This window comes from Echinops telfairi, unplaced genomic scaffold (assembly GCF_000313985.2).
Source record: "Echinops telfairi isolate 266 unplaced genomic scaffold, ASM31398v2 ScPeMD7_7469;HRSCAF=8507_1, whole genome shotgun sequence".
Lineage (NCBI taxonomy): Eukaryota > Metazoa > Chordata > Mammalia > Afrosoricida > Tenrecidae > Echinops > Echinops telfairi.
In genome coordinates, this window is record NW_022111373.1 from 97,885,823 (window position 1) to 97,911,281 (window position 25,459).

The 25,459-nt window shown below is 41.2% G+C and overlaps 2 protein-coding genes across 2 annotated transcripts in view; one reads left to right on the top strand and one right to left on the bottom strand.

The window, feature by feature from the left end:
• The window catches only part of PLPP1 (phospholipid phosphatase 1), a 43,190-nt gene extending 31,142 nt beyond the window's left edge, over positions 1-12,048 (top strand). Inside the window, exons 4-6 of the mRNA XM_030888894.2 lie at positions 728-785; positions 11,089-11,265; positions 11,672-12,048. Of these exons, the coding sequence (XP_030744754.2) occupies positions 728-785; positions 11,089-11,265; positions 11,672-11,800 (364 nt within the window). The 3' untranslated portion in view covers positions 11,801-12,048. The remainder of the gene's footprint in view (positions 1-727; positions 786-11,088; positions 11,266-11,671) is intronic.
• The window catches only part of MTREX (Mtr4 exosome RNA helicase), an 81,993-nt gene continuing 67,980 nt past the window's right edge, over positions 11,447-25,459 (bottom strand). Inside the window, exons 23-27 of the mRNA XM_004703615.2 lie at positions 25,287-25,392; positions 22,792-22,848; positions 21,529-21,691; positions 13,544-13,648; positions 11,447-12,255 (exon numbers count right to left, since the gene is read on the bottom strand). Coding sequence (XP_004703672.1) covers positions 12,203-12,255; positions 13,544-13,648; positions 21,529-21,691; positions 22,792-22,848; positions 25,287-25,392 — 484 coding nt within the window. The 3' untranslated portion in view covers positions 11,447-12,202. The remainder of the gene's footprint in view (positions 12,256-13,543; positions 13,649-21,528; positions 21,692-22,791; positions 22,849-25,286; positions 25,393-25,459) is intronic.

Genomic DNA, 25,459 nt, shown 5'->3' on the forward strand with positions numbered 1-25,459 from the left:
CCGGCACTTCTATATCTTCAAGTTGACATGAAATTACGTAATTGCCACAATTAAGATTTCCAAACATTCATCATTTTTTAAGTGGGGAAGATTGTGTATACACTGTTACATTGAAAGAGATAATTCATCGGGTCAGGATTGTCAGCACACAATTTTAAAATAATGTATCAAGCAAATTCACTCAATCTGGTGGGTAGGCTGAGGCAAGCAGTGTGCCCATTTAAAATGCAGAAATGTAGCCATGGATGGAAAAAGATCACCCAGTGTTGAGTGTTCCAAGCACTTTTCATTGTTTAGTAGAAAATCTGGCAAGTGAAAAACAAAAGATGGCTTCAAAAAGCCCCAGTGTCTTTTTCTTCCATTTTCTAACCTTTTGGAAGCGCCCTCATAGAACTTGTCATGATGCTATGAATTTATATGTAATAAAGGGCATTTATGCCAGTCATAGCTTGCCAAGTATTTACTCCTCTCCCATATTTGGCATGACAAGAGTGTTTGCAATGCTTTGTTACCTAGCCTGAAAAAAGTTTCAACAAAAGTATACTGTGTAGACATGCGACCAGACTCTTGCTGGACTCTTTAATGCTTCTTGTCCTAACTATCCACCCTCAGTATCTGGAGGTGGCAGAGGGAGCTGCATACACCGAGAAGCTAAGGAGGGAGAGTCATGAAATCAAAAGTAGTTTGGAGCGCTCAAAGAAAATGAATGTTTCTCTTTCTCTTACAGGTTGTCTTTCTACTCAGGCCACTCTTCGTTCTCCATGTACTGCATGCTGTTCGTGGCAGTAAGTACTTTGTGTCTGTCCTGGTTGGGTTATGCGCTGCGAGGGGTGGGGGGTGGGTTAGTGTGTTCCGCATGGGCGCCCCCTCCTGTGCTGTAAGCAAGCCAGCTGCCAATGCAGATTTCATCAGGTTAGCTTCTCCACCAAGGGACCCCGCGGTGCCTGCACCTTGTGGAGAGGAGGAGTGGCTGCCCATGCTTCGGACAAAGCCAGTTGACAGTTGTCTTAAAAGTATTTTTGGAAAAAAAAAAGTTTTTTTGCCCTTCATTTAGAGGTAGCAAATAATTAGCACATTCTACTGCAAGCTGCAAATTGGGAACCTTTAAGATAATACTGTTTACCTTTGAAGTGGTTTTTTCCTTTCCTTTAAATAGTGGTAGGAGCCTAATAAAGAATCAGTAAGTCTGTAAGTCTCAGTGCTAAAACTCCTTGGTGTGTCCTCATCTGGAAGAGATTTCTGAAGAGATTTACTGACCTACAAGCAGTGTCTGTATAATCCCCGCAGGTCACTGATCTGAGTACTGGGCCAGGGGGACTGCTATGTGTTGTTTAATAACCTCGTCCCTCCTTGGGGCCACGTAGGGCACATGAGTCAGAGCCGATTCCGTGGCACGGAGCACCAACAGCAGTCCTCAGCTTCTCAGAACTTGGGTACTAAGCACCTGATTTTTTTTCCTCCAGGGGCTGGGGGGTGGGGGGCTTCTGCTGGGATGAGCAATGGGTTTTTTATTGTTAGAAGGAAAAACACTTGTGTTGTTTTAACTTGAGCAGGTTTTTGTTTTCCACTTTTTTTTATTAACCATTTTACTGGGGGCTCTTATAACAATCTATACATCAATTGTATCGAACACATTTGGACATACGTTGCCATCATCATTTTCAAAACATTTTCTTTCTACTTGAGCCCTTTGTATTAGCTCCTCTTTTCCCCTACCTCCCCCCGTGTCTCACCTTCACGGACCCCTGATAAATTATAAATAATTACTATTTTCATATCATACACCGTCCACTGTCTCACTTCACCCACGTTTCTGTTGTTCATCCCCCTGGGATGGGGGTGGAGTGTTTTAATATGTCAATTATCGTAGTCAGGTCTCTGTTTCTCCCCACTCCCACCTTCCCCCTACACTCATGGTATCGCTACTCTCCTTGTTGGTCCTGAGGGTTTATCTGCCCTGAATTCCGTGTGTCAGAGACCTCTTATCTCTTCCGGTGGACATACTCTGGTCTAGCCAGATTTGTAAGGTAGGACTGGGGTCATGACAATGGGGGGGAGCATTAAAGAACTAGAGGAGTGTTGTGTATTCCGTCGGTGTTATGGTGCACCCTGGCTGTTTTCCACTGTTCCGACACATTTGCCATACTCTCTTCTCTGAGACTCAAAAGGTTTTAACTCCTGGGAGAGTCGGTTACTGCTGCTGGAGCTTGTCATCTGTACAGTTGTCATCACTAGCCTGTAGAGCATGCCTTGTGACAACTGGCAATTAATGGCTTTACTGAGAGTTGGCAGTGAGATTTGCACCCACATTTTGCCTATCAAATGAGATTAACTTTACTTTTCTTAGAGTAATTAATGGAAAACTGGGCTTTAGGATATTCATACAGTCTCTAAAGGCCAATCTAATTGATCTTTATTTGTGGAGTTATTATTAGGTCTGGTTAACTGGGTCCTAACTCCTAGTAAGCCTGTGTACAGCAGAATGAACAACACTGCCGAGTCCCATGCTATCCTCACTGTCGCTACTGTCAGAACTCATTTTTGCAGCCACTATGTTATTCCGTCTTGTGAAGGGTCTCCCTCCTTTTCCCTCCCTCTCCTTTATTCAAGCGTGCTGTCCTTCTCCAGGGGCTGGTCCCTTCTGGTCTCACCATCCTTGCTTCTAAAGAGCATTCAGGCGGTACTGCTGCTACCACAGACCTCTTTCTTTTGGAAATCCACGGCATATTGAATCTTCTTTGTCAGCACCAAAGTTGAACTCTGTCAACTTGTCTCTGTGGTCTCCCTTAGATCTTGTTTCATACACACTGCTGCTTCTCTAGCTTCCATACATGTCATTTCATATCTACTGTTTACATGCCTATGAGGCGATTGAAAAAACCTCGGCTGTGGGTCAAGCACACCTTAGTCTTCAAAATGACATCTTTGGTTTTTACACTTCAGAGAGGTCTTTTGCAGCAGATTTGCCCAATGCCCATTGTTTGATTTCTTGATTGCTATTTCTACGGGCATTGATTCGAAATCCTAATAAAATTAAATCCTTAACAGTTTCTATCTTTTTTTCACTTATCATGGTGTTTTATTGGCCTAGTCGAGGATTTTTATTTTCTTTATGTTGAGTGATAATATGTACTGAAGCTGGTGTAACCTTTGGTCTTCATCAGCAAGTACTTAAAACCCTTACTTTCAGCAAGCAAGGTTGTGTCATCTGTTTATTGTAGTTTGCTAATAAGCCTTCTTCCCATCATGATGCCCCATTCTCCTTTATATAATAATGCAGCTTTTCAGATGATTTGTTCAGCATATAGATTGAATGCATTTGGTAAAAGGATACAAATCCTGATGAAACCTTTCCTGACTCTACACCATGCAACATTCCTTTGTTTACACCACTGCCTCTTCAGAGTCCATGCACAGGTTCTCCATAAGCACAATTAGGTGTTCTGGAATTGCCATTCTTCTCAAGGATATCCATAGTTTGTTAGGGTGCACACAATTGAATTCCTTTGCATAGTCAATGGTCACTTAAACAGTAAAACATTCTCTGCTTTTAGCAACGATTCATCTGTTATCCCATATTCCACATTTTCTTCCAAATCCATGTTGAATATCTTGCAGTTCGCTGTCAATGAACTGCTGCAACAATTTTTCGAATTATCTCCAGGAAACGTAACTTACATGTGATATTGAGGGTGATTCCACAGTGTTAGAGCAGCTTTCTTTGGAATGGGCACACATAGGGATCTCTGCTTGTTGAATGGTTTGGCAACTGTCTTCCAAATTTCTTGAGTAAGTACTTCCAGTGCTGCAACCGTTTGTTGAAACATCCCAACTGGTATTCCGTCAATTTTTGGAGCCTTGTTTTTTTCCAATGCCTTCAATGCATTTTGGACTTTTTCCATCAATACCATCAGCTCTTAATCATACACTGCTTTCTGAAGTGGTCGAACGTCAGACAATTCTTTTTGTTCGTGACTGTGTATTCCTCCTTTTTTTTTGGTGAATTGGATGAAGGTTTCTTAAAGGTTTACAGAGCAAATCAGCTTTCCATTCAGTAACTTATATTGTTTCATTCATTGATTACAGGCCCTGTAATGTAGCCTCCCCTGTCCCCCTTCTTCCTGATGTTTCCAGTTTCCTTTCTCTCCTAACACTTCCGAACTGTGTCCTTGGAAAAATGCCACCTTTTTGATCTCACATGGTTGATTATCCTGAGGCATGCTTACCACCCCAGTGTTAGATTGTTAGCCTGAAAGCTGAGCCCCAGCAGGGAGTTCAGTTTCTGCCCTGAAACATGATTAAGGGTCTACTTCTGACTTGTAAGCCTGGGCTTTATGATTTTGAGTTTTGTTCCACACTTTCTCCCCCACTTAGTTTCGGATCTTCTAATGTCAACCCTTTCATGTATGTAGCATATTTATATATTCTTCAAATGACTTTCTTTTCCTGCATCAATATTTTGCCCATGGAATCCTTCAATATTACAATTCGAGGCTTAGATTTTTCTTCAGTTCTTTCAGCTTTGCTAGATCCTGTATTTTTTATCTCATTCTGTGCTATTGGAGTATGGATTAAATATGGCCTCATGTAGAATTTGTCATCAGTGTTAACATTCCAGAGTCTCACCTAAAGAAAACACCTTGACTATTGTTCTGTCTGGTAGACAACCCTTCGGGATGCTAACAGCATCATCATCAGGGGCTGGTTAACCACCCTGACCGACCACGAGCACAGGGCAGTTTCTTAGCACATAGCCATTTTCCACGCTCAGAGGCACCCAGGAATTTGGCTAAATACAAGAGGTATCAAATTGGTGTGAATGTTCAGAAGCACCAGAGTAAGAGGCTGACTTTTAAGGAGGGAGGAATGCATGAAGCACCTTTCCCAAGACCATCCTAATGAGGTGGACAGTCCAGCTTGCTTATATCACCATGATATGAAGTTCCTTTGTTCAAACAGTGCCAGTGATCTAGTTCCTACTCAAAGTCAGTGATCTTGTGTATTCAAGAGTCAGACAGTCCCCCACTTGATACTGATCATGTACTACATATCTTGAATCCAGGGCTATTAACTGTTTCCGTCCAGAAGTTCAAGTTTAAAACAAAATCACACGAAAGCCCAAACATAGCGTTTTGGTTAAACCCACAAGCAAACTGTCCATTGACCTCTAATCGTCTGGTTCCCAGTGGCACACTCAGTGAACCCCCTCCTAAAGGAAAGGAGGCTTACTATGAAGACTTGCAGGGGTGAGACTAGCTTCCCACCAGGAACTGAGACGACCAAGTCGTCTCAATCATGGGCCACTTGAGTTCTCAGAGTGTGGCTGCCACTCTCATCTCCCTACTCAGTGCTTCCCCAATAGCATCTGCTCCTCACTGGAGTGTGCAAACAACTGCTTATGTGTCCACTGGCCCCGTTTCAACAACGTAGGAAAATGGAGAACTCTGCCATCCTACCAACCTGAATTCCAGGGCAGAGTACAGTCCACCAGTCCCTGGGTCAGGCTTAGCTTAAATCAGCCAGCCAGTCACCCGCTCCCAACAGAGAAGACAGGCCCACGTATCCAAAAGGGCTACTACTTCTTTCTTCCACATCTGGGAGTTTGAAAGTAGAGCCGAGCTGCTAGCAGTGTTAGCCACGGAGTCCTCCAAGCTCTCCCCACTGGCTAAAAGGTAAGTGATGGAGCGCCTTCCCAAGAAGGATGTGCTGATACAAGGGGGTGCTGAGCAGAGCACAACAGGGAGAGGCAGAGTGATGTCAAGCGTTTTTACTAGCCCTGCCCGGCATTAAAGCTATCCCTCTCCCTGGGCGTAGTAGAGCGGCGCTGAGACGTTTCTGATGCTCCATTTCTCTGTGAGGCCTTTAGCGAAAGATGAAGGGAGTGGGGCCAAATGCTTTGTTTGAACACAATTATGGGTAATAGCTGGTGACAGAACTGGGGCAAAAAGCTGTATTCCTTAGTACCCAGAGCACATGTGGGTGCTTTGCCACCCCAGAGTCCCCCAGGGGAGGAGGCAGCTTGGTGTCATGACTAATAAGGGAATTCCCAAGCTAAACATAGCACATGGAATGTACACTTTTCTCTCATGTCCCGTCTCAAGAAACCCTAAAAGGATAAGGAACACATACACTTATAATAGGTAAGTGGGGATAATAGGTCAAGAGGTAATGATTCTAGAGAGCAGAATGGTAGAGGAATCCAAATTCTAAGTGCCTGCAGAGGGTGGCAAAAACAGTTAAGGCAACACCTCAAGCACTGCCAAGAATTAAGACAGTCATTGCTAACATCAGATGGATCTGGGCTGGAAACAAAGTATCAGAAAGACGTCTACTTGTGTTCCACTGACTATACAAAGACATTCAACTGTAGATCATAACAAACTAGGTATGGATAGCTTTGTGAAGATTGAGAATTTCAGAATACTTCATAGTGCAATCAGGCAGAACTTGTATATAGACCAGAGGCAGTCGTATGAAAAGAACAAGGGAATACTTCATGATTCAAAACCAGGAAAGCTGTGTATTCAGATTGTATTCTTTCTATACTCAGTCTGTATGCTGAAAAAAAAAAGAAGAATCCAACAAGCTCGATTATCTGAACTCGGCATCCGGGTTAGATAGAAGAAGGCTAACATAACAGCCTGCATGGAGCAGATGACACCAGTTTGCTTGCTGAAAGCCGAGGGCTTGAAACATTTACTGATAAAGATCAAAGACTTGCAGCCTTCAGTATGGATTACAATTCAATGTAAAGAAACCCTAAATCCTCACACCTGGATTAGTAGATAATATCATAAACAGAGAAAAAGTTGAAGCTGTCAAGGACTTCATTTTGCCAGGATCAGTGCTCCTGGAAGCAGCCATCAAGAGTCACTGACTTACTGCATTGGGCAAATGTGCTGCAAAAGCCTCAAATGCATGCAAAAGCTGGAAAATGAATATGAAAGACTAAAGAATTGGTACATTTGAGTTATGGTATTGCACTGCCAGAACACCACAAAAATATGTCTTGAAAAAGATACAGCTAGAATGATCTTTATAAGGGAGAATGACCAGACTTTGTCATACATATTTTGAGCAAGTTCAGGAGGTACCAGTCCCTTGGGAAGGGCAGACATGGCTGGTAGAGGGTCAGCCGGAGAGAGGAGACCCTCAGAGACTGATTGACACAGTGGTTTTAGCAGTGGGCTCAAACACAGGAACAGTCGTGGAGATAACAGAACTGGGTAGTCGTGTTTTGTTGAGTCAGAATCAACTTGATGGCGCCTAGCAAAAAGAAGCAGAGACAGATGAAGAATGGCAAAAGAGCTGATATTGTTTGCTTTGCTGAATGTATTTATCATTCAGGTAAGACTTTTGAGAGAAACATGGAATGGGGAGAAGCCAAAATGTGGAGTTCTGGTAGAAACTCAGGGGCCCCAAGGACCAAGTAGCACACAGTGTTTTCACCCCCTAGGGAAACAGAACAAGCTTCATAGGGACGTGCCTTCTAAGCAGCACACTTGGTACTTTGGCCCCAGGAAGACACCGCGTGGGCATATAGGAAGAAGTTGCAATTAACCAACCACATCAGGGGGAAGGATTGTTCTGTGAGCACACATTGTACTGAAGACATGCCCATGGTTGCCAAAGGAACCATACCCTGTAGCTTATGGTTAAGTTGCTTAATCACATCCGGAAATCCCAAAACTCATTCTAGTGCAGGAATCTGAGTCCAGTGTTTTTAACAGGTAGGAGAAACGCCTGGGCTTGAGCACTGATTACACAAGAAAACCAGCTACTTGAGAGGGATAAAGGATTTAATTGTTGTTGCTGGTGCCAGCACGTTGGCACTGACCCATAGTGACCCTGTACACAACAGAACGAAACAATGCCTGAGCCCATTGATGCAGCTCCTGCGTCAGTCCTTATCACTGGGGGCCTTCCTGTTTTTCACCCCTCCCTCCATTTTACCAAACTTGATCTCATTCTCCAGGGACTGGTCTCTCCTGACAATATGTCCAAAGTTTGTAATACCAAGTCTTGCCATCCTTGCCTCTAAGGAGCACTCTGGCCATAATTCTTCCAAAACAGATCGGTTTATCCTTTAACTTTCAATATTCTTTTCCACCAACACAATTGAAATTCAATGGATTCAGTTAGTGTGTTGGAACTTTAAATTACTGATCCATAACGTGAAATTAATTTCACAGGATGGTGGGAAGAAAACTAGTCATTATAATACTGAAGGCTACCTAGACTCAAAGTCTGACCTCTTGGCCAGAAAAATGTCCTCGAACTAATTTAAGAATCATACATTTTCATGAGGTGCTGATAGGATCAGGTATCTGACCCAGAATTTAAAAAATCTTATCATTGTGAATGAGGGTGAATGAGAGTGAAGACCCAAAGCCCATCTGTAGACAATGGGACATCCCCTTAAAGGGTCACATGGAAAAGACAAGCCAATCAGGGTGCAGTATAGCACCATTGAAACATACAGCTTTCCTGTAGTTCCTTAATGCTTCCTCCCCTCCCCCCACTATCATGACCCCAATTCTACCTTATGAATAGCCCAGAGCATGCACACCAGTACAGATAAGAACTGGAAACACAGAGAACCCAGGACAGATAAATCTCTCAGGACCAGTGGCATGAGTGGTGATACTGGGAGGGTGGAGGGAGGGTGGGTTGGAAAGGGGGAACCGATTACAAGGATCTACGTGTGACCTTCTCCCTGGGGGACGAACAACAGAAAAGTGGGTGAAGGGAGACATCGATCAGTGTAAGACATGAAAAAAAAAATTATAAATTATCAAGGGTTTGGGAGGCAGGGAGGGAAAAGATAGGCTAATACTAAGGGCTCAAGTAGAAAATTTTTTGAAAATGGCAACAAATGTACAAATGTGCTTGATACAATGGATGCATATATGGATTGTGATGAGTTGTACCAGCCCCCCTCCCCAATAAATTTTTAAAAAAGGACTTAGGAAAGTTTTATCTCTGAACTTTGGAGTACAAAATGGGAATAGTTTAAGTCTAGAGTTGATACTGCTCATTCTTGATATGTCCCTAGGAGAGATGGGTACACTCCTAAGATGTCTACATTCATGTATTTGTTACTCCTAGGGGTGTAATTTTAGTCTGAGGAACCAGTGTCTCAATATTTTCCTAACTCTTCAGAATGTCTACGTTTTCCTGGAGTCTTTTTCTGAATACTTTTGAAGACTAAGTCAGGGTCTTCACTGCTAACAGCTCACTATTACCCTTAACCTTCTGTTTCTATGAAGAATGAGACTTCCTCACAGGGTAACCTGGGAGCTACAATGACTTGCAGCACCATGGGCAGCTGGGTCTCAGGATCACGGTCTTTGCATAGAGTAGAGCTTAAGTTTCTCTCACTTATGCTCTGACCCAGTCACCTAGAGCTTGGCTTGTGAAAAAAGCACACGTGTTCATGCTTGGCACATGGATAAGTACTTGATAAACCTTTGAATACATTAGCCAATGTGAATAGCCTTGTAATCGCTTTAGACGACTATTAGCACTCTCACTAGCTATGAGTCAGACAATTCACTTGGTGTGCTCATTTCCAACTAGATGCTTAGACTAAACCTTTGCCAGCTGCAGGGAACTGACCACTAGTAGCAGTGCCCAGTGAATTGGGAATGGGTTTGTATCAACACATAGTGCCAATGTCAATAAGTGGAGCCAGTAAATGTCTATCTGAGCACTGCATTTAATTAAATATACGAGCTATAAATTCCGGAAAAGAATTTAAGGAGTGAATGTTAAACTTGATTTGGACACAGATTAGGGTAGAGGCTGCACCTGCGTGTTTATAAATGCAAGCAGATCCACTGAAAGTTTACAGGAAGACTGCTCAAGATTCTCCTCCCACCAAAGCCCAGAGGAGTATACCCAGTCTCAGGCAGGCTGACTGCGGACAGGGAAATTCCCAGGCCTGCACGGCATGATGAAAAGGCCATCAGACACAAAGGTGCATCTTGAAGGTCTAGAAAGCCCTAGACCAGGACACCAGCTCTCTTGCTTACAATGTGGAGTGTAAAGGACAGGCCTGATGACCTGTTCCTATGAAGATGCAGCCTAAGAAACCGACCGGGCGTTGTACTGCCACTTTGGGTCACTGAGTCAGAACCGACACTATGGGTAGATGTATAAAAGGTGTCTCTGGATAAGTCACTCAAATTAGCGATGATGGTAGGCCCATCACGTCCATCGTGATTCTGTGTAATCAGAGCAAAACTGCCCAGGCCTGTGGCGACCTCAGTTGTTCTGGTGCTGGAACCTACTGCCGCAGCCACGTGTCGCTCCAGATCCTCAGGGCCTTTTTCTCTTCACTGCTGCTCTACCAAGACTGGTCTCAAGTATGTGAGACAGTCTCCCCCAATCTTGCCTCTAAGGAACACTCTACTCGGCGGCACTTCTTCCATGACAGATGTTTGTTCTTTTAGCAGCCCATGGTACTTTCAGTATTCTTAGCCAACACAGTTCATTTTATGCCTTCCATATTCATTGTCCAACTAGCAGATGCTTCTGAGTTAATGGCTCGGGTCAGGTGCAAAGTAACATCCTTGCTTTTCAGTACTCTAAAGAGGTCCTGCGCAGATGTGACCAAAGCAGTGCATCCTTTGACCTCGCCTGCTGCTTCCATGAGCACTGATTGTGAATCCAAGATGAAATCCTTGACTTCACCATTGCTCCCTTTATCATGTTACCCATTGGTCCAGTGGTGAGAACTTTTGGTCTTCTTTACGTTAGGCTGTAATCCTGGATCTTCATCACCAGGTGTTTCAAGTCTTCCTCACTTTCAGCAAGCGTGGTCGTCATCTTCATCTCAAGTTGGCAATAAGCCTTCTTCCAGTCCCGATGCCCCACTCGTCATGTACTCCACCTTCTCTGATGGTTTGCTCAGCAAGACTGAATGATAGTGACAAGATACACGACCTGATGCACGTCCTTCCTGATTTTAAAGTGATAAGCTGTGATAATCCTGAGCATCCATTAGATAGATCCACATTTATAATAAAACAAGTCATACAACCTTAAATGGGTACTTAAAAAAAACCTTTTTGTCTGCTCTATCAGCTGTATCTCCAAGCCAGGATGAAGAGAGACTGGGCCAGACTCTTACGTCCGACCCTGCAATTTGGTCTTGTTGCCACATCCATCTATGTGGGTCTGACTCGAGTTTCTGATTACAAACACCATTGGAGCGACGTGCTGACTGGACTCTTTCAAGGGGCTCTGGTTGCAATATTAGTCGTAAGTATACAGAGCTGCCAGCTACAGCTTGATACTGATAAACGTTTGGGTATATATTTTTTAAAAAGTCTCCTGGGAAAATTGCAGGTGACACAGTAACTGGTAGTAATTAAAAATCCCAATGTTACTGAAACTCATTTTAGGATACGTAGCAGGTACAAAAAAGTAGGTTACTCATAGAAAAATGCAATAAAGTTTATTGTATTTTTACCGTGAAAGATTCTGACTGTAAAACTACTTTAGCCATTTCTTTTAAGTGAGAATTGGGAGAAAGGAGTTTTCATACTCAATTCTGAAGCATCTGTCTTAACAAAACTACCTCTGAAACTGTATTTATCCTCTTAATTTGCACTCCCCCCAACATATCGCCTGTATGATCTTTGAACGTAACATCTGTCTTATACAGGTTGTGTATGTGTCGGATTTCTTCAAGGAGAAAAACTCTCTTAAAGAAAGCAAAGAGGAGGACTCGCACACGGTTCTTCACGAGACGGCCTCAGCGGAGAATCACTATGGGAATAACCACCAGCCCTAGAGGGTGGCTGAAGCTGGCCTGTGCACCACACGAGGCTGTCGCACACCTCGCCTCCTGGTGCACAGGCCTTTACGGACTGCTGCTGCTAATACCTCTTGGATGCCCACTTTACCTGTGTATAAGGGTCACATTTAACACAACTGCTCAGAGTTCGTTTTTAAAAGAAAATGTTAAGCATTCACCAAAACAATACCCCTCACCCCCTGTACGTTTTTTTTTTAATTAAAAATGCAATGCTGTGTACAGATTGATGTTTTGTACGCATGATGCTTGATGGAAATGTGATACAGATTAAAATGTTGAGGACTTGGGCGAAAGCACATCCATACTGGTACAATTTGCAGTCGCTAATCAGACAGTGGTGAGCAGTTGAAAGTCATATTCCCCGAACTTGAGCTGACTCTATAAGTAGAGGCTGGCAGCAAACACAATATCTCTCTTGATTTTGGTGATTCCTAAGAAAAGAAAAATGATTTAACTTTAAAAAAAAATCACAAAGAACAGACTCCACTTACCTGGGGTTATAGAAAACAACTCAGCAATCTTGACTAAATCATTTAAGTTGGTGTAAAAAAAAAAATCCCTCTGTCAGAGACAGGTCACGGTCACTTCCCAGAGGTAGAAGCGTAGACATCAACCCCCATTTTTGGCATTCACTCTAAAGCTCACACAAAATTATCTGAAGGACCAGGCTGTCAAAACAGCTCATCCCAAAGCACAGAGCTTCAACCCATCTCAGAAAGCAATTTATTCTCAGTTACTATATGATGTTCTTTCTGGAGTAAGGCAGGATACACATAAATTTTATCCTTAAAATATTCACATCTGGACTTAAACCCTGATTGATGAAATAAATAAGCCTGCCTCTATGAGTTGGCATCCACTAAATGGCAAGGAATTTGGTGTTTTGGTTTTATCAGCCATGTGGAAACAAACCTTTTACAAACCAAGACGCTAGCTTGTTGAGCAAAAATTATGAGTAAAGACTGCCTGGTTTTTGCTTGACCCTTCTTGCTGTGGACGTGCGATTCTTCATGTTAAAAGCACGGTTAAGTCCTCTTCCCCCAATCACTACCACCTTGGTAAAGCAATCCATTCTTGATCTGGGCTCCTTGCTTCCACCTTCAGCCTTAAACAGTCTGCCTACATTGTAACAGTGCAAAACCAAAACCAGAGTTGAGGCACACCACACTGAGCTCAAACCCTCCAACCACTTCCCTAAGCCAACAGCCAGCCAGGGAGTTGCGCCTTTTCTCCCTTCAGCCCCGCTCTGCTGCTCTCTACTTGCTGCTCCAGCCACACCTTAGAGCCTCAAAATGTCACCTCCTGAGAAGATCTTACCCATCTCACCCCCCAGCCCCGAATTCTTTTTACCTTTGTTTTTTCCTAGAGTACGTATCACCATCTATTTTAATGGCTGACTTGTTGATTGTTCATCTCTTCCACTAGAATGTAGGCTCCATTAAGGCAGGATTATTTTTTTTTGTTCACTGCTGTATACCATAGTCACTTAAAACAATGCTTACTAGCATTGTAAGCTCTCAATATTTGTAAATGAATGCATATAATCTCAAAACAAGCCCCCACCCCACCCCCAGCACACAAAGCATCCAGCATTTTACACAAACACTACCAGATGTCCCCTCTATGGTCATCTGACAGCGTCATCCTAGGTTGTGCCTACGGCTTGAGTCTCACAAGATTTCTCTGTAGCAATAGGAAACCTTATGATAGGACACTGACCTTCTGCAAATTTATTCTCCAGTTCAGTGTTTCCTATGGCTTTTGCTGCTTGACACATCTGCCGAAGCAATTCTTCCAAGCGTCTCATACAACGAATTATGCTACCTGAATATAAAAGAAACAAATACTTGTAAAACAGAAATGAACAGGAGACTTGTAATTAAGAGGCAAGGCAAGAGAACATGGGATAATTACCGTATACACTCGAGTATAAGCGGACCCGATTATCAGCCGAGGCACCTAATTTTACCACAAAAATGGCAGAAAATATGTGCTGAAAAACTCGGCTTATACAAGAGTATATACAGTACTATATCTTTCAAGGACTTCACAGGCAATAAACCAGCCATCAAACTTTGACCACAATGCCCTCTCCACTGTACTAGATGCTTATTAGAGGCAAAAGAGGTGGGAGAGCCAGGGATTTGTGATGATGTGTTGACCACTACTAGAGAGCGCTAGGTATACACAAGCTGCCCTGGGAGCAGAGGAGAGCCAGTGAGTGAAGGCGGGCAAAGGTGGCAAGTAATCTGAGGCTGTGAGATGAGCATGTGTTACAGGGCATGTGAGGAGGGAAGGCCACAGATGGGCAGAGAAGCTTGATAAACTGCACCTATTCAAAGGCTAGGTGGGTAGAGCCTATTGAGAAGTGTGGACACCATCCTGTGAAGAAGAGACTGAAAGAGGGCCTTTTAAAGGAGAGTAATAGGATCAGATTGGTGATTTTAAAAGGACAAGCGTTCATTCTTCCTGACCTTAAATAAGTTCTTTCATCCGTTTTTTGCATACAGTGTGTCAACTAAGCAGAGAAAAGTAGACAAGCTTTTCCCATGGGACCTGACTCCCTGCCTAGAGATGAATGTGTGTAGAAAACTGAAGCTTTAAGAATACTTCCAGTTTTCACACTGGTTGATTCTTTAAGTGCTATCCAGCTCAGTTTAAAATGATTAGGACTTCACTGTTACTGTTTGAAGTGTACTTTCATTAGAAATATACCTCTTTCTTAAGATGCAGGCTAGAAGAACACTTTAATTAGTTCCTTACAGACTCCTTAAAATGCTAACAATGCATTAACATCGAATTTTTGCAAATACTAGTTCAATGCCGAGGGTTCTTTTTAGGACCTCTGTTATATTTGAGTGTGCAAGGCAGGAAAACAATTGAGAATTTAACTCATAAAGCAGAAGGGAATATGAGCCTGCACCCAGGCCTAAGAGAATTGAACAAGAGGTGCCCACACTGTGCACACAGTTTCCGAAGGGGTCTGGGGCTGGGCCCCAGGAGCTTGAGGAAATACTCCACAGGCGCCTTGTACCACAGCAGTGAGAACACAAAGATGCTGCCCATTCAGGAAGCTTATAGGGCAAGACTGCTCAACAAGAGCAACCACTCTTACACAAGCACACTCAAAAGACATGGGGATACCCTACTTAAAAGGACAACGCATCTTCCATGTACAGGGCACTGAGGCAGAGCTCCGATTCTGTCATTAAGTCATTCTGAGAGCGAGGCCCTTCACCTACCTTTACTTCCCTTTCTCACCCGTTGAGCTTAATAAAAATGATTATGGTACCCTACCTTAATCTGAATAAGAGATCAGAGGCACAAGTTCTTTGAAAAGGGCAAGAAAAAAAAAGAGCCTTAAAGTAATGTAAGGTTGTAACGCAGCTCTTCAGCAAAAACACTCCAAAGTGTACAGCTTTTCTGCTCTTCCTCTTGGCCTAACCAAAGGTCCATGCAGTTCTTGGAGAAAGCTGCCAGCACAGAATTACAACCCGTTTCCCTACCTTAAGGACATTTCTATCCAAGTGATTTGACCCCAGAGAACATTTATTTGATGAGAATCAAATAACAGACGGAAAAGTCAGCCAGGATAGAAATTCCATAAAACCCAACCTTCAATCACTAGGGGCACAAACGATACGTCATTTCTCCCCTTATCGCAAGTCTTGAAACACCCCCATGGCTGTCTTGTACATTTACGTCTGCTGGTGCTGCACAGCTCTTAGTCATGACACTTAGTTACCAAGAATAGCAATGAAGCGGATTTTTTTTTTTTTTTTTTTTTTTGAGAAAGAAGGATAATGTTCAGCACTTTCTGAGTACTTATTTTGTAGCAGGTCTATGTTTTATGTGAATGCTCTTGTTTGGTCTTTGCAATTGAACTCATTTTACAAAAGGGAACTGGAGAAGCTCAGAGAGGTTACATATGAACTATGGGTAAATAAATAGGTTCAGGATTTTAATCTAGAGCAGGGGTGGGGACTGTCTTAGATGGCTTGAAAAATCAATACCAGCTAACATCACACACTTCACCAAAGAAACAGTTCCTGCCATCACATTAGGGGTGAGTTAATTTAATGTCTGCCCAAACACTGCAGGCTAATTTTAAGTTGATAATTTTGTATGGCTCACAGATGATGTTATAAATATCCAAACGGCCCCCTTGGCAGAAATAAGGTTCCCCACCCCTGATCTAGACAGTAAGCTTGTCAAGACTAAGCAATTGGCCGCCTAACATTAAAAAGTTCTGTTATTTCCTAAAATTTCTATAGTAAATGCTAATATTTTAATAAATGTTACAGTCATCTTAAAGTAATTTCTAATGTTAATTTTAAAATAAGTTTTAGGCTTTAATATAAACTTCTGTAGAAATCTTCACTGCCAGGTAATGCCAAAGAATTTACATCAATGGATTTCAAGAAACAGGAAGTGGTATCAAGTGTCGAGAAGATAAAAGGGGCTGTTTTCTGCTTTTGGCAGTTAGGTAGTCACTAGTAGCTTTGGCAGGGGTAATTTCCATGAAATACACCCCCAGATCAGTATGGATCGAAATGGAAAGTGGAGTTAAGGAGCTGAAGACAAAACATTTTCAAATACTCTATCTAGGTGCCTGGCATAAGAGGAAGAGTCGGGAGTGAAGATGACAACATATCAGCGTTACTAAAAAGTGACAACAGCAGCTAACGTTTACTGAATGCTGTGTGCCAGGCACCACCCTAATGGTTCTCCAAGTGGGTACCATGTGAGCCTCATGAGATAAGGTAGGTAATACTATTATTAGCTGCCACATTTTATAGCCAAAGAAAAGAAAGTCCGTGTGCTTGCCAGGGAGGCAGTGGGATCTGAATCCAGCATTTGTACTCTGGAAGACATTATGTTAGTGTGCACGAAAAAGGGAAGCATATTATCTGCTAAAAAGGCAGCAGACAGGAGAGAATTGGAGGTTGAAGGGGCTGGGGTGGTAAGGAAGGCGATGAGGTGGAGACTGAGTGCAACTCCGAAGGGAGCATGGGAGAGGCTACACACACAGACAGTGCTGTCCCTCTTCCTGGATGACATCACATTTTGAGTCCGCACAGTCATGCAATTACCAATGGGAAGTTCAGGTGAGTCCGTTTCAAATCTGATTTAAGCAGTTACTTCTGGACATAGGATTATTTTTGTAATAGGATAATCACTTGTGGTCCCTCAACTGTATATAAGGTAGTATTTTGCGGCTGTCAATCATGATAGCACACTAGATTCTGCGACACTTCTTATTTAAATGAAAATTTCCCTCATTAAAAAAAACACAACAGGCCACGATTATAAAAGGTACTATAAGAGCCCACCTTACAAGGTTATTGAATAAAATTCTTCACACAGCCTTCTGCTACATAGGACCTCAACAAAAGGTGCCCTAACAGACAGACTGGCTGATTTCAAATGTGTACCAGGAAGCACAGACAAGCTGACAGGGTCTCTGTATTTCTACAATTGACTAGCTCGAGTGAACAACTGGAATCTGCAGTTGTTCCAGACCAAACCAGATGAATAAACTAGTAAGAACAAAAAATAACTACTGCAAATGAATGTCCAAATCAAGCCAAAAGGCACTGCCATGCTACACTTTGTAAACACTTTAATTCAATTTTAGAAAACTTAGTTCTGAAGCACAGTCTCGGATGACAAGAGATCAAGAAAATGAGGCCATTAGGTACCGGGTTGCACATACAATAGTTGTGGTTGCTGCCCAGAGTCTCATCAACAAATTACCTTGTGTGTGTGCAAACACTAACTGCCCACAGCTGCCAGCAGGAGTTGCCACTCCCCAGAGGGAGAAGCAGCTGCTGCTTCCCATGCCTGACCAGAAGCTGTCTGACCTACCTACCACTGACCTACCTACCCCGGCTCTCCGGGCTGCAGACTCTTAGCACCACCACTTCAGTGAGGACGAGAGCTCCAAACCACCGCAGCCTCTCCGAAATGTCCAGAAACAACACACTAACCGACTACTCTGTTACAAACCTCTTTGGTTCTGTAGGAATAAAGAGAAACGGAATTCTTGCTAGAGAGAGAGTGTGTGTGTGTATGTGTCCGTGCACATGGTGAAATACACATAAAGGTGGTCATTTTAACTAGCTGAAATACAATTGGGTGTCACTGCTGTTTTATACTCAGGCATACCTCACTTACCATTCTGAAAGAACTCACGTAGGACAAATTTCACCCTTTTAAAATACACAGCACAGTGGTTCCCTTTAGTATACTGAGTGCTGTGCTACCACACATCATGATGTAGCTGTAGACCATTTTCACCATCATGAGAAGACACCCCATACCAGGAACAGCCGCTCCACATGAATCCACTTATTGTCTCTGCATTTGCTTCCTCTGGAAGTTTTATAGAGACGGAATCAACACTATGCAGCCTCTGGAGTCTGGTTTCTTTCTCACTCCACATCACAAGTTCAAGGCTCACCAGTCTACCAATCAGCACCTTATTCCTCTTTCTGACCAAATAGAACTCCAGTGTACAGGAATGCCACGTGTTGTTGATCTGTTCTTCAGCAGACCACACGCACTTTGATTTCAGGGAATGTTTACAAGCATGAGGTGCACCTGGTTCTTGAATTACAATGGCATCATTTCCACAGACTCCTCGGAGCAGTCTGCCTCCTGCTTCCAGAGCCCCAGAGGGGTGGGTCCCACAGTCCTCTCTAGGTGATTTCAAAGCATCCAGCTGGAGGTTAGGATGACAATTTCCTTCCCAGCAGCTACTTACCACCAGATCCCAGGCTCGGCGGCACCCTTTGAGAGTGGGGAGCTCTCTGCTCTGCACAGTGCCAGACCCCCACCATGGCCTCAGGAATTATTTGTCAAATACATCTATATTCACTCCTAACCCATTTCGCACTAAAACTGTGCCAAGATTTAAACACAGAAATACGAAGCATCTGGGTGAGGGAAGAGTTAGGAAAGGTTTTTCTCCGCCTTCACTTGAAGAAAGTGCAGTCAATCCAGTGATGCTCTGTCAGAGAAGCTCTCTTGAGGGCAGCACAAGCAGTGACAAGGTGACAGCCCTGTCACTCAAGAGTCGGAGAGCAGCAGCGGCCAGCTGTCTAGAGGCCACTTACACTGGGTGGGATAGATTGAGACCCCAGCATCAGTCTATATAAATACTTCTGAAACACTGACATTTGAATTTAGTTTGCAGAATGAAAACAGTCAAGAGTTATTTATATAACAGATAAGAAGGGGCTTCAAAACATCTTGGAAAAATTCCAATAGCTTTTAATTACATTTTTCCATGAATTTTTAACGCTTCCTTATATGTAAAATATAATTATATAAAGCCTCCAAAATTCCTGAACTAAAATCACAGTCAAGCCATTCTGTAACATTGGACAAATCCAGTAAAACTACTTCTGGGCTCAGAACACGAAATGATGAGATGCTTTAATTTTCCCATAAAGAAGAATATTACGAAATTTAGTAGAAAGAGAGATGACTTTAGTGCAGCAACCAGGAAGTTCCAATGCCGCCTCTTACTGCCTGTAAAAATAAAGACTGGGCAAGAGCCAGGATGACAGTATTTTTCCACTGGTGTAAAGCATGGATAGAAACAAGAGGAGAGAATGACTACTCAGAAATGGAAGAAATAAATAGCAACATGGTTTAAAAAGGAGCACGAGAGAAAGTATGCTGGAAAAAAGAAAAACTATCCTAATGAGATAGATGAAGGTTTTCAGTTTTTTCCTGCTGTTTAATGGCAAGTCTTATTTTTACAGGTTATTTATTTTACAAGTTAATATGTTCCCTATCCAAATTTTAAAAAGGGCTTATCTGTTATAATGACACCCAGACCAGAAAGGGCTGGAAACATTCAGAAAGCATAAGCATCAAGTTGCACTATGTTAAACCCAATTTATAGATACAAACCAAATTTCTCAAATCATTAAACCTGAACTTATCAAGCAAACTGTATTGTAGAAACAACCCCGAGGAACTTAAAGGGGACAGAATAAATTTTAGGAATGTTCCTAAGTCGTGGAAAAGGTTAATTTATAGGTCATACATGACACTTGGATGGAAAAACAGACTGTCTTCAATTTTAGCTTCATCTTCTACACCGATAACTTTCCCACTGAAATACAGAAGATTAATCCACAAGGGCCTTCTTAGATATAAATTTTTAAAATGTGCTGATCTAATAAGCCAAATCTATTACCCTTTGAGTTTTCTTCAAAAAAGAGAAAAAAGGCAGGCCATGCTATACACAATAATGTATTTTTATGCACTGACTTTTTTAAGGTTATCTTTGGCTTCTCAGTGAAGCAGATATTTTATCATCAATATGAAATACTATATTCACAACCCTTGGGATAGCATAATCACAGAACCATCAGTAGGGCCATGCTTATGTTCCAAAGACTTATCAATCTCAAGAATGATGTTGCTCCATTTGATTGCCTCTGTGCCTCTTAAACATATGAGAGGTGCGTAGCTATCATGCATCTACTTGGTTCCCATGTGTAAAGCCATGTTGAAAAGTGAGGTCAGTATGTCATGCGTTCCTCTTCTCACAGACTCAACAGTTAACACTTATCAGACCTTCTTACCATGGATTTTCTGTGGATGGAAATGGTGCATGCTAAGAAATCTCCAGGTGGTCCAAAATTCAAGAATAAGGTGTTATGATGCTTACTGCTTAGATGTTTTACAGCAGAGAGCAGGGTGCAAATCATGGTGGTATCATGAATTCCTACATGATAGTGACCCAATTATTTACCTCTCGAAACCTCAGCCTTGTTGTGACAAGCAGAGCGCCAGGGAGCTGATGCTGACCCACAGCGGCCCTACTCAAATCAGAACAGAGCACCACGCTGGCCTTCTCTTTTCTATGTCTGCTGTACAGTATAAACAATATGTACTTTAAGCTTATAGTCTCCATAGTCTCTAATCTCTATGAAGCCATTTATTCCCATTTTTAAAAAAAACTTCAATGTCATTATCTAATTGAGTAACTACAATTCACTACTATAAATATCTACAAAATAATACCCAAACTCTTTCCACCTAAATCAGCTTTTCTTCTTTAAAAAGGGAATTTTTTTATTCCTGGAATTCACTAGTCTATTTCTTTGGTCTTTGTATTTTCATTTAAAATTTATCCTGAGTTTATTAATAGTTATTCTTCCATCTCAAAATCCTGCATTTTATAAGTTAATCTAGTTCATGCTGTAGTTGTTAAAAATTCAGTGGTGAACAGCATTTTCAGTTCCACTATTTTTAGTTCAATAATATAGCAAACCATTAAATCCTTACCAAGAGAAAAGCAAAAATATCCATATAAATATGATTTATTAGAATCATCTGTTAATTTATAAGTACAAAATCCCTGGCAAAGAATTACAAACTGTTAAAATAGTTTTCCAAGGAATTTGTAATGGGCAGACCATGCTCATTTAAATGATAAAACAAGAGATTAGTGGAAAAAGCCTTTAAAGCTACTTGAGAAAATGTCATTTTCTTATTAGCAAATTATATATTACATATATTAAATTTATTAGATACACGTACAAGTTGGTAATAAACATACACATACCACAAACACACCCCACCCCTAGTCCTGGTTTATTTAAAACAATGGCATTCTAAGTGTATATATAAGTATACTACTTATATCAGGGAGAAAAAGTGTTTATGAAATTTACCCATACCTTCAAAGACATCTGTCATTTTGCAAATGTGGGCAAATGTAGCTCCAGTAGCCCAGGTATGTACTACATCCATTAGGTGAGGCTTGAATGAACTTAGGTAAGTTTCCTCATCAATTTCCAATTTGGCTTCTGCTGAAACTTTCGCAATTCTTTTTGCACATTCCTTTAAAGATAAATGATAAACTTAAAACTTTCTTCTTAGGATCCCCCAAGTCCCCTCTTTCTTTAGGTTTCCAAAGCTTGCATTTTACAAGGGACCTTTTTCTTCCTTGGTGTTTTTTTTGCCTACAATGTGGACGTTGTGTTTCTAATGGGTAGGATATCTGTTCTTTGGCTACGTGACCAAACAGTTTAGTTTTCCCATTAGGTTGAGGTGGTTCACCAAGAAAAATATATCTGCACCACGATTTTCATCAAGTTATACCTTTCTACTAAGAATAGCGCTCCTCATTAAAGTTATCCAAGAATAACACTGAATAAATCTCTACTCAAAGAGATTAAAAATAAAAACAGATTGATTGTGGGTGGGTGCTGTTGGGTCGATTCTGACTCATTTCTACCTCTTGAGACACAGAACTAGCACATACAGGGCTCTGGGCTGGCACCTCTCAGAAGCAGAGCACCAAGGCTTTCTCCCGGGGAAGCACTGGGTGGGTTCAGATCACCAACTTGTTGTTAGTGCCAACAGAGCTCATTCAAAACAGATTTTGAGAAATATTAAGAGATTAGACTAATCTTTTCTTGGTATCTTAAAAGGTAAAAATTCCTAGACCTATACTGATTTCCCTGGTTTCAAAGCTTACATTTTCTTACAACACTCCCACAATTCATGATCAGAAATGCTCAGGGTACAATGCTAACATTTCTAATCCTGAATTGTAATCTCTTAATTTCCCTAATAAGCCTGACAGTCATATAGTATTTTCTGAGTTCTGTGTAGCCACTGCAATGAACTACTGAACCCAGCAGAGAAGTAGAGGGTGTTGTGGGAAGGATGGTTTGTGTCAGAATTGGTAAAGAAGGTTGGAGTGGAAGTGTGACCTCTGCCTCAAAGAACTGGCTTTTGATTGATGAGACTGATTCTCCTTCACCCTTGTGAAGTCAGAAATCCTGGATGGCTCCCACTCTTACACTAATATCAAGTGACTAATTTATTGTTGAAAGGAGTTATTTCTGTGAAATGACAAACTACTATGATCTGCCTGTACAAGTATTCACTTTAGAATCTATGACTCACAATATCGCGGTTCACAAAGATCTTACCTGCATTTGACGAAGTGGTCCTGCTAACTGCTCTGTTAATTTGGGCATCTCACTAGACTATAAAAGAGAAGGAAAACTAGATATAAAAACTCAAATTTAACGTACATCACAAACAAAAATGCTTCCAGGATAACTATTAATACCAAAATTTCAGTAGTTAAGAGTTTCTAATCAACTCTCGTGGACTAGTATCAGACTTATGGACTTGGGGTGCACTGGGCTGGGATTTTTTTGATACGTAATTAATTTTTGATATAAAACTCTCTCATACATACGAGTGTACTGGATTTGCTTCTCTCGTCAAACCCGGTCTCTCTCTCACCTCCAGAGTCTCTACAAATCAGAAATGACTCCAGGGCATCGAGTATGAGTTATGTAAGATTTGGTTTTAATTGGTATCATTTGCATATTATGTAATAAATAATACATCAAGATCTATATTATTCCTGTTAAAACCAAATCAAACCATGTCAAAAGCATGACAACCGATGAAATAGCAAAATGGCCAGGCGGAATTCAAAAGTCCAGTAATAGAAAAAAAGCGCATTCCTTAATGTCTTTGAAAGTGCGTTCATTCCAGGTCAACAATGACTGCTCACATCTCTGAGGTCACCAGAGGTAGTGCTCACCCACCAGACATGGGCTGCAAAGTTGGCACCCTCATCTTTCCCCAGGTCTCAATTCAAATGTCATTCTAACGGTGAGGTCTTCCTAAAACTTCACTTAAATACTTATTTTGAAACATAGTAATTCTGTCCCTTCAATGGTCTCTATCTGACTTCTCTGGTCCCCTATTCTCTATAACCTCTATCACTATTCAACACTATAGTATAGGTGTATTGTTTCCATAATGCCTCTCTTCATTCACTAGCATATATATATGATGAAAGCAAAATGTTTCTGATATATTTGCATTTAGACCTATCCAGTATACTTAAAAAGTAAACATCTTTAACAGAAGATAGTATGCCAAATAGCTTCTAATCTATAACAAGTTATTATGTTTATTATTTTTGGCAAGAAAACATTCTATTAAAAGCATCAACAAAATTCCATTTGATCTTCAGTGCAATTTTCCTTCTTGATGTTGTAAGGCATCACCACAAGAATCAATGGCAATGCACAGGAAAACTGCGTGGTTTCACCAAACTGGATCTAGTGACATCTTGCCACAATCTTTAAGGGTTGTGGCTTGGCCAAGCCCAACTCCTTTTAAAGGGTCTCTTAAAGAAGGAATTTTTATCATGCCACATTTTTAAAACAAAAAGCAAGAGATGAGCCACAACACAAAGTCTGACACAGGTCAAAATCTATAAAGCCCCTCAACAACCTCTAAACGTTGTCTGTTCAAAGAAAGTTGACAAACTATTATCTTGAAATTGATGCCATAAATTTCTGAACCTGAGAATAGTATTCAAACATAGTATTTTTAATAAGGTAATATATAAAATTACCTACGTGTAAATTACTGCATAATTGTACTGCAGGCCTTCTCAGGAGAGCATATACTATTCCATTTGTTATCACAACCACTAAAGCTATAATTCTAATCAGTAATCAGGAACCTAAGAGAAAAATATCCACTGATATATCTGATTTGATTACCATCCTTTGATGCCACATTTCACTCATAAAATTCCAAGAGTTAATTTACATAATCTCCTTTTAATTTTATTATTACTTTTTAATTTATCGATCTTAATGCTTTCATATAATAGGGAAATATTAATAACAAGTTAATAGATAAATGCATGGCAGAACAACAACAAAGTATCTGACAATAATATACCTAAAAGGTTAAGTAAGTGCAGTCTAAATTTAGCTATAGCAATGGTAACAACAATTAGGTCTATTCCATCTAACATTAATAAAATTTTAAATTTGGAATGAGGGATATGCATTTTACATTAAAAAAAAAATCAGAGTGGCTTCTGGAATAAAGCAAAGGTTGAATAGCATTCTTGTGGTGTTCCAGTCAGCCCTTTGTTTTTCTTTTTGGTTTCTTAGGTTGCTGAACTATTTACTCACGTGACAAACTAAGCGCTGTTACACCAATGAGAATGTGTTCATGGCGACTGCTTCAAACGTTACCCATGAACACTCAAATGTAATTCTCTAATGGGATCACTTGCTGCAGAGTTATTCTCAAAGAATGGGTGTGTAGGTACCTGGGGTCATTCAACCTCTCTATCAACTATTAGTTTTGTCTTATTTCACTTACAGTCATCTTTTCTTTCCTAGAACTGTCTAAGCCAGACTTTCAAACAATGAAGAGGGCAACAGAATAAACGTGGATTCTAATTAATGATGAATATCCATTAAAAAAAAAACTATTTTACTCCCATATCTGGCAATAGGTATTTAATTGTTTAATGCTTTCTTAGTTTTGAATACCACACATTATACATTTGAAATATTTTTATAATTAGAAATATCTACAGTACTGTGATATTTAGGCATGTAAATTTATAAATCAGTTAAATCTATAAACTCACATTTTCTTGAAAAACGAAGCAGCTCAGTAATGCTGTTGCCTGTTCTGCAGTGAGGTCATTGAAAAGGCCATTAAACATCATCTCGGTTAGCAGCAGCTCGTCCGCACTAGAGAGAACAGGAAAAGAGAAGGATTTTCAAAGCTTAAAATGTGCAGACACACAAAACATTGCCG